Source organism: Erinaceus europaeus, chromosome 5 (genome assembly GCF_950295315.1).
Source record: "Erinaceus europaeus chromosome 5, mEriEur2.1, whole genome shotgun sequence".
In the NCBI taxonomy this organism is placed as follows: domain Eukaryota; kingdom Metazoa; phylum Chordata; class Mammalia; order Eulipotyphla; family Erinaceidae; genus Erinaceus; species Erinaceus europaeus.
Window position 1 is genome coordinate 81,781,454 of NC_080166.1, and position 16,147 is coordinate 81,797,600.

The following is a 16,147-nucleotide window of genomic DNA, read 5'->3' on the forward strand; positions in this document are numbered from 1 at the left end:
AGACCTGCTTCACCGCTTGTGAAGTGACTCCCCTGCAGGTGAGGAGCTGGGGGTTCGAACCAGGATCTTTACGCCACTCCTTGCAATTTGTAGCACATGCGCTTAATCTGCTGCACTACCTTCTGACTCCCAGCTAGGTTCATTTGTGTAAATAAGTTAAAATTTTCTCCAATGCTATTTTGACTCGTGCTCAACACTTAGCTGTCAACAAAGAAAGTGGCAATTTGGGTATTTCTTAGGGAAGTTCAACTTGAACTCAACATCACTCTCAAGAGTTACACTCCAGAGAAACTACCTCTACAGAGTATTGCCTGAAGCACACAATCTCGTCTCATGGTTTCAGAGAGGAGAGGATAACTGGTATTTTCAGCAGGAAAACCAGCTGCACACAACTTGCGTGCACACTACCAAGGGCCTGCGAGTCAGTGGCAATCTCCAGTCCCTGCCCAGCCAGGTGCACTGGGGTGGCATCACTGTGGGTCAGCTTTTTCTCAATTCCTTGGTTGCATGATGACACCTGCTGACACGAAGTCCTCTGAACTTCTCTAAAACCAGTCTTTACATTATTGCACAGAGAAGAAACAGGAGAAATGTGCCTCCAGTCTTAGACCAAAAAGAGTCACAGTCTCCCATAATCATCTAACGGTGTTTCAACATTTCCTTTGTCCTCCCATGCACATCTTGCTTTAGTTTCTTTGTCTTGTCCTGTAGACCACCATAATTTTTCAAGGGGGTCAAAAAAGCAGATAATAAAAAATAAGCATTCAAGAAATAATGAAATTAAAAATATGGATAAGGGAGACTTCTCTCCCCCACCCTTCTTTATCTCCTGGTCAGCAGTGAGGGATTAAGCTAAGAAGCCTAGTTATAGCTTAAAAGCCCTCAGGCTCCCATAGCCTACAAAGAAAAAGAACAAAAGAGACTTTAAAAGCCACTGTGTTCCAACTCAGGGATTAAAATAATATTGAAACAACTGTCAATTTCCAAAACCCTTTATGTACCTTACTTAGACACAAGTCAATCCAAGCAAGAGTGATCAATAATTTGAAAAGTACTGAAAGAGGGAACTCATAACATACTACATAGAATGGTTAAACCAACAAGAAGAAATATTGGAGAAATGAACCAGGACAAGAGTCCAGCTAAAAGCCCCCCAAACGTTGAAGCACAAAATAATGAGGTCAACATCTAAACACTAGTTAAGGAAATAATCTCAGGAGTGAGTAAAGAGTTTGAAAGAATTGTCATCAGAAATGCAGAAACAACGAATGAGACCCTGGAAGAAAACACTAATTATCTCAAGGTTATTAGAGAGCTGAAAGCTGAAATAGCTGAGCTAAGAACACAACTAGCTGAACAAGCTAAAACAGTATCAGAACAGGGTAACAAAATATTTGAACTCCAGAAAACACTACAGGGGAGAGAGAATAGAATAAATGAGGCTGAAGACAGAATTAGCAAGATCAAGGATGAATTAGAGACAAGGAAAAAATTAGAGACAAGTAAGAGATCTCAAAAAGAGATTAAGAGATACTGAAAACAACAACAGAGACCTATGTATGGGATGACTTCAAAAGAAATAATATATGCATTATTGGCTTACCAGAGGAAGAAAGAGAGAGAGGGGAAGAAAGCATTCTTCAGGACATAATAGTAGAGAACTTCTCTAGTCTAGACAACATCAAAGACATAAAGGTTCAAGAAACCCAAAGGGTTCCAGGCAGAATTAACCCAGACTTAAAGACATGACACATCATATTTAGAATTAAAAGGAATAAAAATAAAGAAAGGACCCTAAAGACAGCAATAGAAAAATAGTCACTCACCTACAGAAGAAAACCTGTAAGATTAGCAGCAGACTTCTCCAAACACTACAGGCCAGAAGAGAATGAAAAGATATCTATTGGGTGCTCAATGAGAAAGGCTTTTAACCAAGACTACTGTATCCTGATAGAATGCCATTAAGACTAGATGGAGGCATAAAAACTTTCTCACACAAGCAATAGTTAAAAGACTCAACTATCACCAATCATGCCCTGAAAAAAGTTCTAAAAGGTCTACTATAAACAGCCAGACCACCATAAATAGGCCATATATCAGAACACTCTAAAACTCTACAAGAATGGCACTAAAATATCTTCAATCTTTGATATCAATAAATGTCAATGGCCTGAATTCACCTATTAAAAGGCACAGAGTAGGAAGATGGATCAGAAAACATAACCCAACAATATGCTGTCTACAGGAAACCCACCTAACTCAACAAGACAAACACAGACTTAAAGTGAAAGGGTGGAAAATTATCAAACAATCCACTGGTCCAAAAAAAAGGGTAGGAACAGCTATTCTCATATCTGACACAACAGACTTTAAAATAAATAAAATTTAAAAAGATAGGAGTGGACATTATTTAATGCTCAGAGGATCAGTTAATCAAGAGGACTTAACAATTATTAACAGCTATGGACCCCATGAGAAGCCATCTAAATACATCAAACATCAACTGAAAGAGCTACAGCAATATATTAACAGCAACACAGTCATAGTAGGGGACTTCAACACCCCACTCTCTCAACTTGACAGATGATCCAGGCAGAAAATCAATAAAGACATGAAGGAGCTAAATGAGGAGATAGATAAACTAGAACTATTGGACTTATATACTGAAAATTATGAGTCACTTCTCAAGGAAATTGAAAAAGACACAAAGAAGTGGAAAAATATTCTGTGTTCATGGGTTGGAAGAATTAATATCATTAAAATACCTACAGCCATATACAGATTGAATGCTATCCCCATCTGGATCCCAACCACATTATGTAGGCAAATAGAACAAATGCTACAGATGTTTATCTGGAACCAGAAAAGAACTAGAATTGCCAAAACAATCTTGAGAAGAAATAACAGAACTGGAGGCATCACACTCCCATATCTCAAACTGTATTATAGGGCCATTGCAATCAAAACTGCTTGGGATTGAAACATGCATGAATAGACACACTGACCAGGGGAATAGAATTGAGAGCCCAGAAGTAAGCTCCCACACCTATGGACATCTAATCTTTGACAGAGGTGCCCAGACATTTAAATGGGAAAAGCAGAGTCTCTTCAACAAATGGTGTTTCACAGAATGGGTTGAAAAATGCAGAAGAATGAAACTGAACCACTATATTTCACCAAATACAAAAATGGATCAAGGACTTGGATGTTAGACCAGAATCTATTAGATACTTAGAGGAAAATATTGGCAGAACTTGTTTCCGCATAAATTGTAAAGACATCTTCAATGAAACGAATCCAATTACAAAGAAGACTAAGGCAAGCATACACCTATGGGAATACATCAAATTAAAAAGCTTCTGCACGACTTCAGGTGTGGAATGACAACCCTTCAGCTTCATCACTCGGGTGAGACCTTTCCTTTCATAGTATTCTCTAATTCCATTCCAGGTGTTCCACTCCCCAATAAAGTCCCCAAACCTAGATATAGTCCAGGTCCCCTGAGATAGAGCACAGGTTCACCCGTGCCCATAAACTAGGGGAAAAATATATACCTGAAAGCAGAAGTACACAAGAGCATGCAGGGAATACCCCCAACACTTCATCTGCACTATTACAGTCTTTAGATCCATGATTATTCAACAATTTGTTTGGCTTTGTATGTTAACTCTCTTTTCAGCCACCAGGTTCCGGATGCTGACCAGACTTCCCTGGACAGGCGACCCCATCAATGTGTACTGGAGCGCCACTTCCTCAGAGCCCCACCCTACTAGGGAAAGAGAGAGACAGACTGGGAGTATGGATCGACCAGTCAACGCCCATATTCAGCGGGGAAGCAATTACAGAAGCCAGACCTTCCACCCTCTGCAACCCACAACGACCCTGGATCCATACTCCCAGAGAGATAGAGAATGGGAAGACTATCAGGGGAGGGGGTGAGATGTGGAGATTGGGTTATGGGAATTGTGCGGAATTGTACCCCTCTTATTCTATGGTTTTGTTAATGTCTCCTTTCTTAAATAAATTTTAAAAAATAATAAAAAGCTTCTGCGCAGCAAAAGAAACCACTACCCAAACAAAGAGACCTCTCACATAATGGGAGAAGATCTTTACATGCCATATGTCAGACAAGAGTTTAATAACTAAAATATTTAAAGAGCTTCCTAAACTCAACAACAAGAAAACAAATAACCCCATCCAAAAATAGGGAGAGGACATGGACAGAATATCCATCACAGAAGAGATTCAAAAGACCAAGAAACACATGAAAAAATGCTCCAAGTCTTTGGTTGTCAGAGAAATGCAAATAAATAAAACAATGAGATAACACTTCACTCCTGTGAGAATGTCGTACATCAGAAAAAGCAGTAAACTGGTAAACACACAGACACACAATAATTACGATGCACAAGAACACAGGCCCAAATCCTCACTTGCAGAAGGGAAGCAATGAAGCAGTGCTACGCTTGTCTCTCCCTCTCTATTTCTACTTAACTCTCAATTTTTCTCTGTCTCTATCCATAAAAGAAAGCAAAACAAACAAATAAACAAAATGGCTACAAGGAGTGATGGATTCATCATGCAGGACTGAGCCCCAGTGATAAACCTTAGTGGCAAATAAAATAAAATAACATGATAAAAGGAACAAAGGCAAGTTGTATACTGACCACTGTGCTTAATATACAGAAAACCTTTAGTAACTGCTGCACTCAGCAAATGAAAAGAGATTTTCAAATCAAAATGTCTTATTTTTTAATTTTTATTTGTAAAAAGGAAACACTGAAAGAAACCATAGGGGTACAACTCCACACAATTCCCACCACCAGAACTCCATATCCTATCTCTTCCCAATAGCTTTTCTATTCTTTATCTCTCTGGGAGTATGGACTCAGGGTCATTATGGGGTGCAAAAGGTGGAAGGTCCGGGTTCTGTAATTGCTTCCCCGTTGAACATGGGCGTTGAAAGGACAGTCCATACTCCCAGCCTGTCTCTCTCTTTCCCTAGTCAGGTGGGGCTTTTTTAAACCACAAAAAGACACATAATGTCTCCAGTGTTGTATTTGGTCAGATAAATATTATCAAACTTCTATGTAATGTAAAGAAAGAATGACCAGGAGAAAAACAAAGAAATGCACAATTAACATGAAATTTAACAAGTACAACCAGGAACCCTGAGAGTTGAAGAGAAAAATTTGTGCATAAACAGACTCAGCATGCTGTTGTTTATTAAAATCTAAAAAGGAAATGAAATAAATATCCAAAAGGAAGGGCTGATCAAACAAAATATGGCAATATCTATACACAGAGACATAAGGATGGAATTAAAATGTGACAGAATTTCAACATTAGTTTCCTTTGGGTAACGTGATTTGTATTAGTTTTCCTTTTTATTTACACTTGTCAGTTGGCAAATTTTAGACTATGAAAATATATCACAATAATTTTCAAAAACAAATATTTTAATTGAAGTAACTCGATATTAAGCTCTACATATAATTTTAACAAATCAAGTTTATAGGAATAGTAAGAAAGAAACTGCCTGGTAACCAAAAATCCTTATCAGATGCAGTGGTTCACGTTCTCACTACATTTAAGGTGCTAAACACATCTTCACACTACTTCAATAACACATTCATGGGAAAATATATGGACTGCATGAAGCGGAGACGATGGGAACAAAGAAACATTTAGCTAAGAGGTGCCACCAATCAGGTCATAAGAGGAGCAGATGAAGTACCTAGCTCCACTAGCCCAGAGAAGAAGCCAGACTCCCCACCTTCGGCACCCCATAAAGATCACTGGTCCATACTCCCAAAGGAATAAACAATAGGGAAGCTGCCAGTGGAGGGGAGGGGATGTGGAACTCTGATGGTGTGAACTGTGTGGAATTGTACCCCTTCTCTCACAATCTTGTCAATCATTATTAAGTCACTAATAAAATAATGTTAATACAATTCAATAAATAAATAGTATTTTTAAAAGGGGGCTAGACAAGAGGCTATAGAGGTGAATCAGTACATAAGGGATGCAATTTGGAAGACGGACACACAAAGAAGAGTGGAAAAGCCCACACCTATACAAACCAGGTAGTAGAAAAAAGAACAGGGAAGAAATACACATAGTACCTAAAATACAAGGGCAGAATTCTTAGCAAGTGGAACTACTCAGTAATACATCAGGGAGATCTATAAAAGAACAATCTTCCTTTGTTATATGCAGATACCAAGGCCTAGAATCCCAGTTGAGACAAACAGAGGCACAGTGCTACCAACCAGGAGCTGGATTATGATTAGTCACCTGGGAACAAAGTCTATCCCAGGAGCAGAAACACACCAAGATATAAAGTCCTAGCCAACCACTAGAGATGGGGACTCTAATGGGCTGTCTACCTTTCTAGCTCTGTAATTGCCTAAGCCAACTACCAGGTGGGTGTTTAGGATAGCAGCCTTCTCTCACACCCAGGAGAAAAAGTGGGAGAAAAGGAAGCCACCTGAGTGGTCTTGGAAGTTACATCAGTCCTCAAGACAAGAGCTGGGACATTAGGTGGCCTTAATTTTTTTAAAAGATTTTTAAAAATATTTATTTATTTCCTTTTTGTTGCTCTTGTTGCTTTTATTGTTGTTATTGTTGTTGTTATTGATGACGTTGTCATTGGCTAGGACAGAGAGAAATGGAGAGAGGAGGGGAAAACAGAGGGGAAGAGATAGACACCTGCAGATCTACCTCATTGCCTGAGAAGCAACTCCCCTGCAGGTGGGGAGCCGGGGTCTCCAACCCAGATCCTTACTCCAGTCCTTGTTACTTCGCGCCATGTATGCTTGACCCACTGCGCTACTGCCCAACTTCCATTAGGTGGCCTTTAAAGCCACATGTGATTACTCAAAGCGTGAATCACAACCTCTCTATAAAAAACTTGCCATATTTTGGTTCATCACATATTATATGCTCTGTCTGCCCTTTATCATTGAATTTAAGAGTTTTCAATGCCCTAGAATGTTTCATTACTGATAACAGAAACAAAAAGGTTTCTTCCCACATACAAACAGACCATTAATGGGTCGGGTGGTGGTGCATCTGGTTGAGTGCAAGTAACAATGCATAAGGACCCAGGTTTGAGCCCTTGGTCCTCACTTGCAGGGGGAAAGCTTTGTAAGTAGTGAAACAGTGCTGCAGGTATCTCTCTGTCTCTTCCTTTCTATCTCCCCTGTCCTCTCGATTTCTGGTCATCTCTATCCAATAAATAAAGATAATAAATCAAACAGACCATTATGGCTGAGACAGACATACAGATATGGGAATAAGTTTATACAGATAATCTTCACAATAATCTATGAATTATATCATGCTTCCAGTTTTATGGAAAAGAAAATTGAAGCACAGAGAGGTTATGTGACTTGGACAATATACACAGGTGATATGTGGTAGAACAGATAATCAAAGCATGAGCAAGGAGGAACTTATACTGTTAGAATTATGGTAATTCTTTCTGAAAAAAATAATTTAAGCTGCCTGTTGTTTAGAAGTGATTTATGTCTAGTTCAAGTACCTTGAGTGAGTCTCTTTTTCTTCCATCCTTCTTTGATTATTCCCACCAAGTTCTCCTCACCTGATTTCCATCCATAAGAGAAAATGGAAGAGACTGAATGGCACATTGATAAAACATACACACATAAATACAAATGTAACAACAGTAATCGAAGAAGTAGGTTGGAAAAGAAGTCATGAGCCAATGGCTAAAAGTATGACTATAATACACTAAACCCAAGGACTTTCCTCTATATATACATATACACTACATAGATAGTATTTCTTAGCTTGAATACTAACAAATGGAGAATTACATTGCCATGAAAACTGTGGAAGATACATAACGAGGAAGTTAGTCATTAGTAAATTTGCTTTAGGGATTGTAACTTCTGTGTATTCTTAGTAATCTTAAAAAGCAGAAGTTTCTTAATTACAGAAGCCAGACCTTCCACAATGACCTGCAACCCACAATGACCTTGGGTCCATAGTCCCAGAGGGATAAAAAATAGGAAAGCTATCAGGGGAGGGGGGGGAAACGGAGATCTGGTGGTGGGAATTGTGTGGAGTTGTACCCCTTTTATCCTATGATTTTGTCAATGTTTCCTTTTTTAAATAAATAAATAAAAACAGCAGCTTCTGTGTTTTGGCAGATCTCAATTATTAGTGCTTGGAGTTTTGAATGTGCATCAAAATTATCTTAAGTATTTTAAGTGCCCAGCATATCTTGCTTTTGTTTACTTCCCTTTAAACAGACAGAATGAAAGTGCAGAAGCACCAGTAGCTACACATACCTGTGATCCACGTGGTGAATGGAGAAAATTACTCCAGAGTTTAAGTGGCTCTGCTTTAGGGTCGCCAAAATAGTAAACTCGTGTTTATTTCTCAGCTTCTGGAAAAACTGTTCAGCTGTCACAGTAGAGGCTTTTATGCTTCTGGGAGCATCTAAGAAAGAAACAAGCATACAGTCAGAATAGACTAGTATACGATTTTATAAAGTACCCTTCACATGCAACATCTTTCAAAAAACCGTTGTCAAGTAATAACCAGTAAACCAAGTGGCAGATGCTCCTGATAAATCTGTGCAGCAAGAAATTGTGCTACATATAAACGTAGACCAATAAAACCACAGGACTACTGAACTTGAGATTCAGAAGTCTGTTTGCAGAAATGACACATTTGAGACAAAGGATCAAAAGCCCATTGAAAGATGCATACAGACAGCTGTGCTCTTACCACATTCCCTATGCTCTGGGTACCTGAGTCACATCAGTGCAAAGACAAACAAAAAGATGTTCCCATGGTAAGACCTGAATGACACCTCATGACAAAAGGAAAAAAAAGAAAAGAAATCACTGGGTTTGAAACTATGTGCCACCTTCCACATAGATGTCTCTAGCCAGAAGGTTTGCTATAGATAGATTCTTCTAAAAGATCATTGAAATTAGTCACTCGCAGCCTTCTGTGCAGTAGATGAAACATTATGATCAAATTGCTTCACAGCATTTGTTCAAAGAAATACACAGAACTAGTTCCCACGTCCTCTGCAAACCAGGAGAAAGGGGAGCCAAGCGAGGTTTGCCTGCAGAAGGAGAAACATTTATGTGCCCCACCCCTCCCAAATGGTTCAGTCTTGCACTCCAACTTCAGGACCCAGAGAACAGTAAGGAAGTAGACATGGATAGAAACTTATCTAGTGGACAGGAAATACCTATCTTTCAAGCCATCTGCTAGCTGAATATAACCTGTTCCCAGTGAGCACAAAGCACTGATGGGACCAGAACCACAGTTTGCATTATCAGATCATTCTAGAACCTCCTTGCTGTCCCTTAGAGGTGGACCAGGTGACTAGGTAGGTAGAACTCAGTTGGGAAACACTAGTATTTGAAGAAAACAATCCTTCCATATTCAAGACTGCCCCATGAACTACAGAGCCAAGTCATTGTTGACAGCCCAAAGTACTTCTACATATTGTCAAGCTTTCCTTTCAAGAGTGGGTAGAAACCTAGTTAAGAAACACAGCCTTGATGAAGTAGAGATGAGAGGATTAATTTAAGTTCTGCACATATGAGGAATTAAAACACTGGAATGCTAAGTGTGGAGATTGGGCACCTGTTCTAGGATGATGTCATCAACCCCTGTACATCTGTCCAAATCTAAGGAAATATATATATATATATTCTTTTTTCTGAAATCTCCTCACTGGGACCAGGACATGTTGCACCTGATTAAGAGCTCATGTTACCATGCACAAGGACCCAACATTAATCTTCCCAGTCCCCACCTGTAGGGAGGGAAGCTTCATGAGCAGTGAAGTGCTACAAGTGTGTGTCTCTCTCTTTCCCTCTTGATCAGCCTTTCCCCACTCAATTTCTCTCTATTCTATAAAATTTTTTTACAAATTTATAAAGCATTCCTTTAAAACATCCCCTTCTTTTTTTTACTCAATATGCACATTTCAGAAACCTAACAATAATCTCTAGTTTCTTCAGACTTAATAGCTTCTCTCCAGGCTCCACTAGAACTGAAAGAGGCTACAGGGGTGATCCACACAATTCTTCCTATTCCCACACCTGCTTCCTCACAGAAGCATGCACACTATAATTCTGTGAGACTAATTCATCCAACAGTAACTCTTAATTCACCCTAATGTGTACACAACTTAGTCATTCATGACCTTTATTACTTTGCTTTACTGTGACCGATAAAAGTAACTTAAAATGAAATGATAAATATTTATCCCCCACCTCACCCCATCAGACAGGTAGAGACTGAACAGCAGCCTTTACCTTGTCTAGCAGGATGACAGATGAGGATGCAAATGAGAGAACTAGAGATAGGACCACACAGAATACAGAGAGGAAGATCAGGCCCACTGAGAGGGCCAAAAGTGTGGCCCAGAGTTACAGCTCTTACCAGGCAAGAAAAGGACTTTAGAAATAAATGGCAGCTGCCTTACAAGGTGAAACTTCAAAGAAGAAATGCTTAAAGAGAAATTCTAGGAAGATCTGTGTTTCTGTGTTTGTATATACAACAAACATCCACTGAGTTGCTATATTATTTCCCCTTTCTTTTAAAGTCAGATTTGTGGGATCAGATGCACCATTTATTTCTTTTGTAGTTTTTCACATGTTTACTGGTCTTGTTTCAGGAAAAAAGCAAATGCCATAGAAAGGCTGGCCTTAAAATAAAAAGATCCACATGACAATCTGAATACCTAGTAAAAATGCAAACCCACATACTTGCTTGAAAACATGGTGAGAAAAACAGTTTTTTAAAACAGCACTTGCAAAAATGTCTCTGGAGATCCTGTGAAAATTCTTTTGAAGAAAAGAATATTAAGGGCTGAGTGGTGGCGCACCTGGTTAAACATACACATCACGGTGCTTAAGAAAACAAGCCCCTGGTCCCTACCTGCAAGAAGGAAGCTTCGTGAGAAGTGAAAACAGTGACTACAGGTAACTTTATTTCTGTTCCCTTTCTGTTTAACCTTCCTCTCCCCTCTCAATTTTTCTCTGTCTCTATCCAAAATGAATAAATAAATAAACAAATAAATATACTTAAACCTAGGATGACTGATTAAGCTCCAGAAATTAGGGAGACCTTTGACTTTTATGTTAAACTTCACATTTTTTAGTGATTTAATAATGATCTATAATATTGTGAGATAAGAGGGGTACAATTCCACACAATCCCCACTACCAGAGTGCCATATACTATTTTCTCCATTGGAAGCTTCCCTGTTCTTTATCCTTCTGGGTGTGTGGATGATTATAAGTTGCAGAAGGTCGGAGGTCCGGCTTCTGTAATTGCTTCTCTGCTTGACATGGCCATTGACTGGCTGATCCATATCCCCAGCCTTGGTGGCTGAAAAGCATTAAGATATAAAGCAGAGCAAATTGCTTAATAATCAGGAACCTAAAGGTAAGAATAGAGCAGATGAGATTTGGGGTCTTCATGTAAGAGGAAGAAGCTAATAGGTCTAATTTAGGTATATTCCAAGGGGCCTATGACTTCACTAACTTTTTTTCCTGTGCCTGACAACACGCAGGTAGTCTAATAGTATTGTCTGGGAAGATAATGTCAGAGTTAGGAATAGGACTAGAAAGATTTTAAGCATCACAATTAGACATTCTAAAAGAACCTTTCTCAAATCAAGCTTTCCATTGCCCTTTGGCCAGTAAGAATGATCATAGAGCCTTTGCTTCTTGTACTCCTTGTTAGGATACTGAGAAGAGCCAGGAAAACCTAATAAGGACCTATCTCCTCATTGAGATGCTTAAGGAAGTGACCACAGAAACCTACAGAGGGAAATTCTCTCCTATGCTTCCTGAAGTGGTATGCATACTACGCAGAACCAGTCCAGCTTAATCATTCTTGCAAGGTTACATTTCAGGACATTTACTCTATCCAGCGTCTCCTGGTCCATTCCCTTGCTGTTGTGTGCCGTCTATGGGCATAGAGGATGAATTCCAGGAAAGAAGGACCCTTCCACAATACTATGCTCTTTCAGTTAAGACAGTATAATGTACAAGGTAGAAAAAGGAAACATGATTTTCCACACCCTGATTAAATTGTGTATAATCTAAAGCCTGTGAGTAAAGTTAATTGCACTTAAGTTTATAACTGGGGCTTGCAATGAACTTTCTATCACTACCACAGTGAGAGGCAAATGTAAAAGAGAAAGGACCTAACATACCAAATCCTCAGGACAGTCTGTTGGCCTAATACCACCAGCCCAGGGGCCCAGGACTGAAGGGAAAACAATTAAGTGACAAAGCAAAAGTCTATGGGAACCTAAGTCATGACTACATTATGCTTCTCAGCTCTGTGTCAGCAAATCAGCAGCTCCCCACCAACCTTTACTGCACCCAAGTTTAATCTCTTGTTCTTAAGTTTAAATCTATTGTTCTTTATCTTTCCAAGAATTCATTGTGCATGAATTCAGGAAGCACTTGAAGACAGCCTGAATTCTGTCAGCAGCATCAGCACAAACAGGAGAGAAGAAATTCAAGAGGTAAATTCAAGATGGGTGGTGGTGCACCTGATTGAGTGCACGTTACAGTGCACAGGGACCCAGAATCTAGCCCCTGGTCCCCACCTTCAGGGGAAAAGCTTCATAAGTAGTGAAGCAGGGCTGCAGGTGTCTCTCTGTCTCTGTCTCTATCAGCTCCTTCCCTCTCAATTTCTGGCTGTCTCTATCAAATAAATAAAGATAATAATAAAAAAAGAAATTCAGGGGGTATTTATAGAGTTACATATGAAGAGTTTGGTCACCAATCAAAGGCAAAAGAAATAGAAAAGTGAATCCACAATTTCTAATTTGAGGAACTAAAATGAAAGACAATGATGTAGAAATTTGCATCAGATGTGATTTCAAATTTTATTTTATTTTTCTTTATTTCTTTTTTCTTTCTAGGGGGAGGGGAGTAATTGTCCTGATTATACCACTTGGGGCTGACTTTTCCAGATAGAGAAAAGAGACAGAAAGCACAACACCAAAATCTCCCTCATTTAGAAATGGTAATTTTAGGGCCAAGAGCTAGATCACTAGGTAGAGCAAACACTTTAACATGTGTGAGGAACTAGGTTCAAACTGCTGGTATCACATGAGAGCACCACACACACAGGGGAAGGTTCATGAGTGGTGGAGCACTGCTGTGGTATCTCCTCTCTCTCTCTCTCTCTGAGATGAAAGAAAGAAAAAAGAAAATCAAAGTAGTTGATGTACTGGCAAAGTCCCCAACATGACAAATAAAAAAATAAATAAACATATATTTTTAAGGAAAGGAAAAAGAAATAGTAATTTTGAGGTGCTGTGGGAAATGCATGTAGAGAGATGCCAATTAGGAGACTGGACTACAGGCTTTGATCTCAAGAGATTTGTAAGTCATCAGATCATGGCGCCTAAAGTGACAGGAATGCTGGAGTAAAGGGTTGGATAACAAGAGGCTGACAGAATAGGAGACTGACTGAGTAGCAGCACCAAGCATTCTCCTAACTCAAGGAAGCCCTAGATTTATGGCACCACACACCAAGGATAGCACTAAGAAAGTTCATTGCATTGTGGAGTGGTACCCCGGTATCTCTGGTTCTCATGATCTCTCTCTCTCTCTCTCTCTCTCTTCCTTCCTCCCTCTCTCCATCCTTTACCCTGTGAGGATAAATTTTACTTTATATTTGTTAGCATTTCAGTTTTCTAAGTTAAAATTTTTACTTCAGACATCTATTTAAGTGAGGGTGGAGGTTATGAGAACAATAAGAATTAATTCTGAATACAGAAAAATGTGTTCCCAGTGACCAGGGAGGTGGTTCAGTAGTAGCGTGCAGGACTTGTATGGGTGAGACCCTAAGTTGTATCCCCACCACTGCACAGGTGAAGTGGTATTCTCATCAGTCCCTACCCCATTAAATAAATTAATCTTTAAAAATTAAGAGACTATATTCCAATGTCAACTATGCAGATTAATAGCTCTCTTGGCATCCAGCAAATACCAATACGTTGGCTGTTAGAATTATGGAATTTAGCCTATAGTGCTAGCAGAAACTACCAATAGCCAAAATACTCTTGTGATGATTTTTTTTTAATTTGTTGTCTTTATACGTATATTAAACTCAGATGCAAATGACTGCTTTCTACTTTTGCAAAACAAGCATAAACATTTTTGGCAGTCAGACTAATTTTTTAGATAAAAGTCTGCCTACCCAATCTGTTTGTAGAGAGCTATGAATGATCTTTCCTCTATGAACAAAAATCAATGGAAATTGAATTTTTTTTCAAAGACTGACAAAGATCATTCAACATTCTTCTTCAGAAAAAAAAATAGCTGAGGAAAGGAAAATTAATATACTACCACTAAAGTCTATAGAAAAAATTAAACCTATGGCATATTGGGCCTTTTTAACAAGAGAACTGCTTGAGTAAAAAAAAAAACAAAAAAAAACCACAAGTTTGTTCCAACATCTTCCTTTCTGAATACATGGAAAGGCTAAAATCCCACAAAGTAAACAACTGAGTGCCATTTTAGAGCAGTTATTAATATATAATGAAGCAATTCAGAAGCAATTACATTGAAATAATTGTATTTAGTCATGGAACTACCAAAATGGAGTACAGCATTCAAATGTGGACAAACAGTGATTTCTAGGGACTAATTTGTGTATTCTCTATACACACAGTTTAGGGGAGAAAGACTGCAAATACATGGTGAGAGATCAAGAAAGAGACTGACTTATTTCATTTTTTTTCAAATTTTTTATTTATAAAATGGAAACACCGACAAGACCATAGGATAAGAGGGGTGCAAGTCCTACCACCAGAACTCTGTATCTCACCCCCTCCCTTGGTAGCTTGCTTTTCTATTCTTTATCCCTCTGGGAGTATGGACCCAGGATCACTATTGGGTGCAGAAGGTGGAAGGTCTGGCTTCTGTAATTGCTTCTCCACTAAACATGGGCATTGACAGGTCGATCCATACTCCCAGCCTAAGACTGGCTTATTTCTTTGTGTCTAATTTACAAAAAAAAAAAAAAAAAATCTTTACTTCATGTAATAGAATAGACAGAAGTTGAGGAGGAAGAGGAACTTCACACCGCTTCTTCCCCCATGCAGGAGGGGATGTAGGGTTTAAACTCAGGTCCTTGTACATGGTAATATGTGCACTCAACCAAGTGTGTCACAGCCCAACCCCTAGAATGTCTTATTTCTAGCTTAATAAAAAATTACGTATGTGATAGCAAATATGAGTCTTAAAAGAAAAACAGAGTCAGTCTGAAGTTTCCCTTAATATTTTTAGAGTGTTAGTGAAAATAAAGAGAAGGAACTGGTCTGTCTTCCACTAACAAAGATATCAGCCTCCATCACTGTCTCCCTTATCACTTACACTGCACCAATACAGGTGCCATTGTGTATCCTTGAGTCCCTGCCAGGTGACAGATCTCCAGCCCATGGGCAGCGTGCAGCAACCTAGATTTACTTGCCCCCTCCTCACCAGACTGTAAAACTGTCACGTGAAAATCAAGCTACAAAACATTTGGTCTCCAGACTAGCATAACTCACTTAGAATGCTTTAAAACACATATTTTTTTCAGTCTTAAGAAAGGTTGATGCCTTCTATATTCACATTAGAAATAAATAAATAGGCAGTGATGCACCCAAACTTAAGTGCACACATCACAATGCACAAGCACCCTGGTTCAAGTCTCTGGTCTCCACTTGCAGGAGAAAAGCTTCACAAACAGTGAAGCAGTGCTATAGGTATCTTTCTTTCTTTCTCCTTCTATCTCCCCCTTTCCTCTTGATTTTTCAGTAGCTAGTCAATAAATAAATAGGTAAAATATTCTTTTAAAGAAAGTGATGAAGCTAGAGCTATTACTATAGTACTGTCTGTAGTTCTTACTCTCCCTTCAGTATGCCCATACCTCAAAGCAAAGCAACAGTAACCCTCTGCAAATGCACTAAAATTTGATTAATACTATACATAAAGCTAGCTAAGTCCTTAGACATGAATAATCTCACATAAACCTCAGAGCACCTTCAAATAAGTGGATAAGTTCTATCCATGAAAATTAAAATGGGGAGTTGGGCGGTAGTGCAGCGGGTTAAGCACACATGGCGCAAAGC

General features: G+C 39.0%; 1 protein-coding gene across 3 annotated transcripts in view; it reads right to left on the reverse strand.

Annotated features, from left to right (window-relative positions):
- The window catches only part of NELL2 (neural EGFL like 2), a 465,627-nt gene that overhangs the window by 317,461 nt on the left and 132,019 nt on the right, over positions 1–16,147 (reverse strand). For all 3 annotated transcript variants that reach the window (XM_060191433.1, XM_016188843.2, XM_060191432.1), the window contains exon 4: positions 8,319–8,469. In XM_060191433.1, the coding sequence (XP_060047416.1) occupies positions 8,319–8,469 (151 nt within the window). The remainder of the gene's footprint in view (positions 1–8,318; positions 8,470–16,147) is intronic.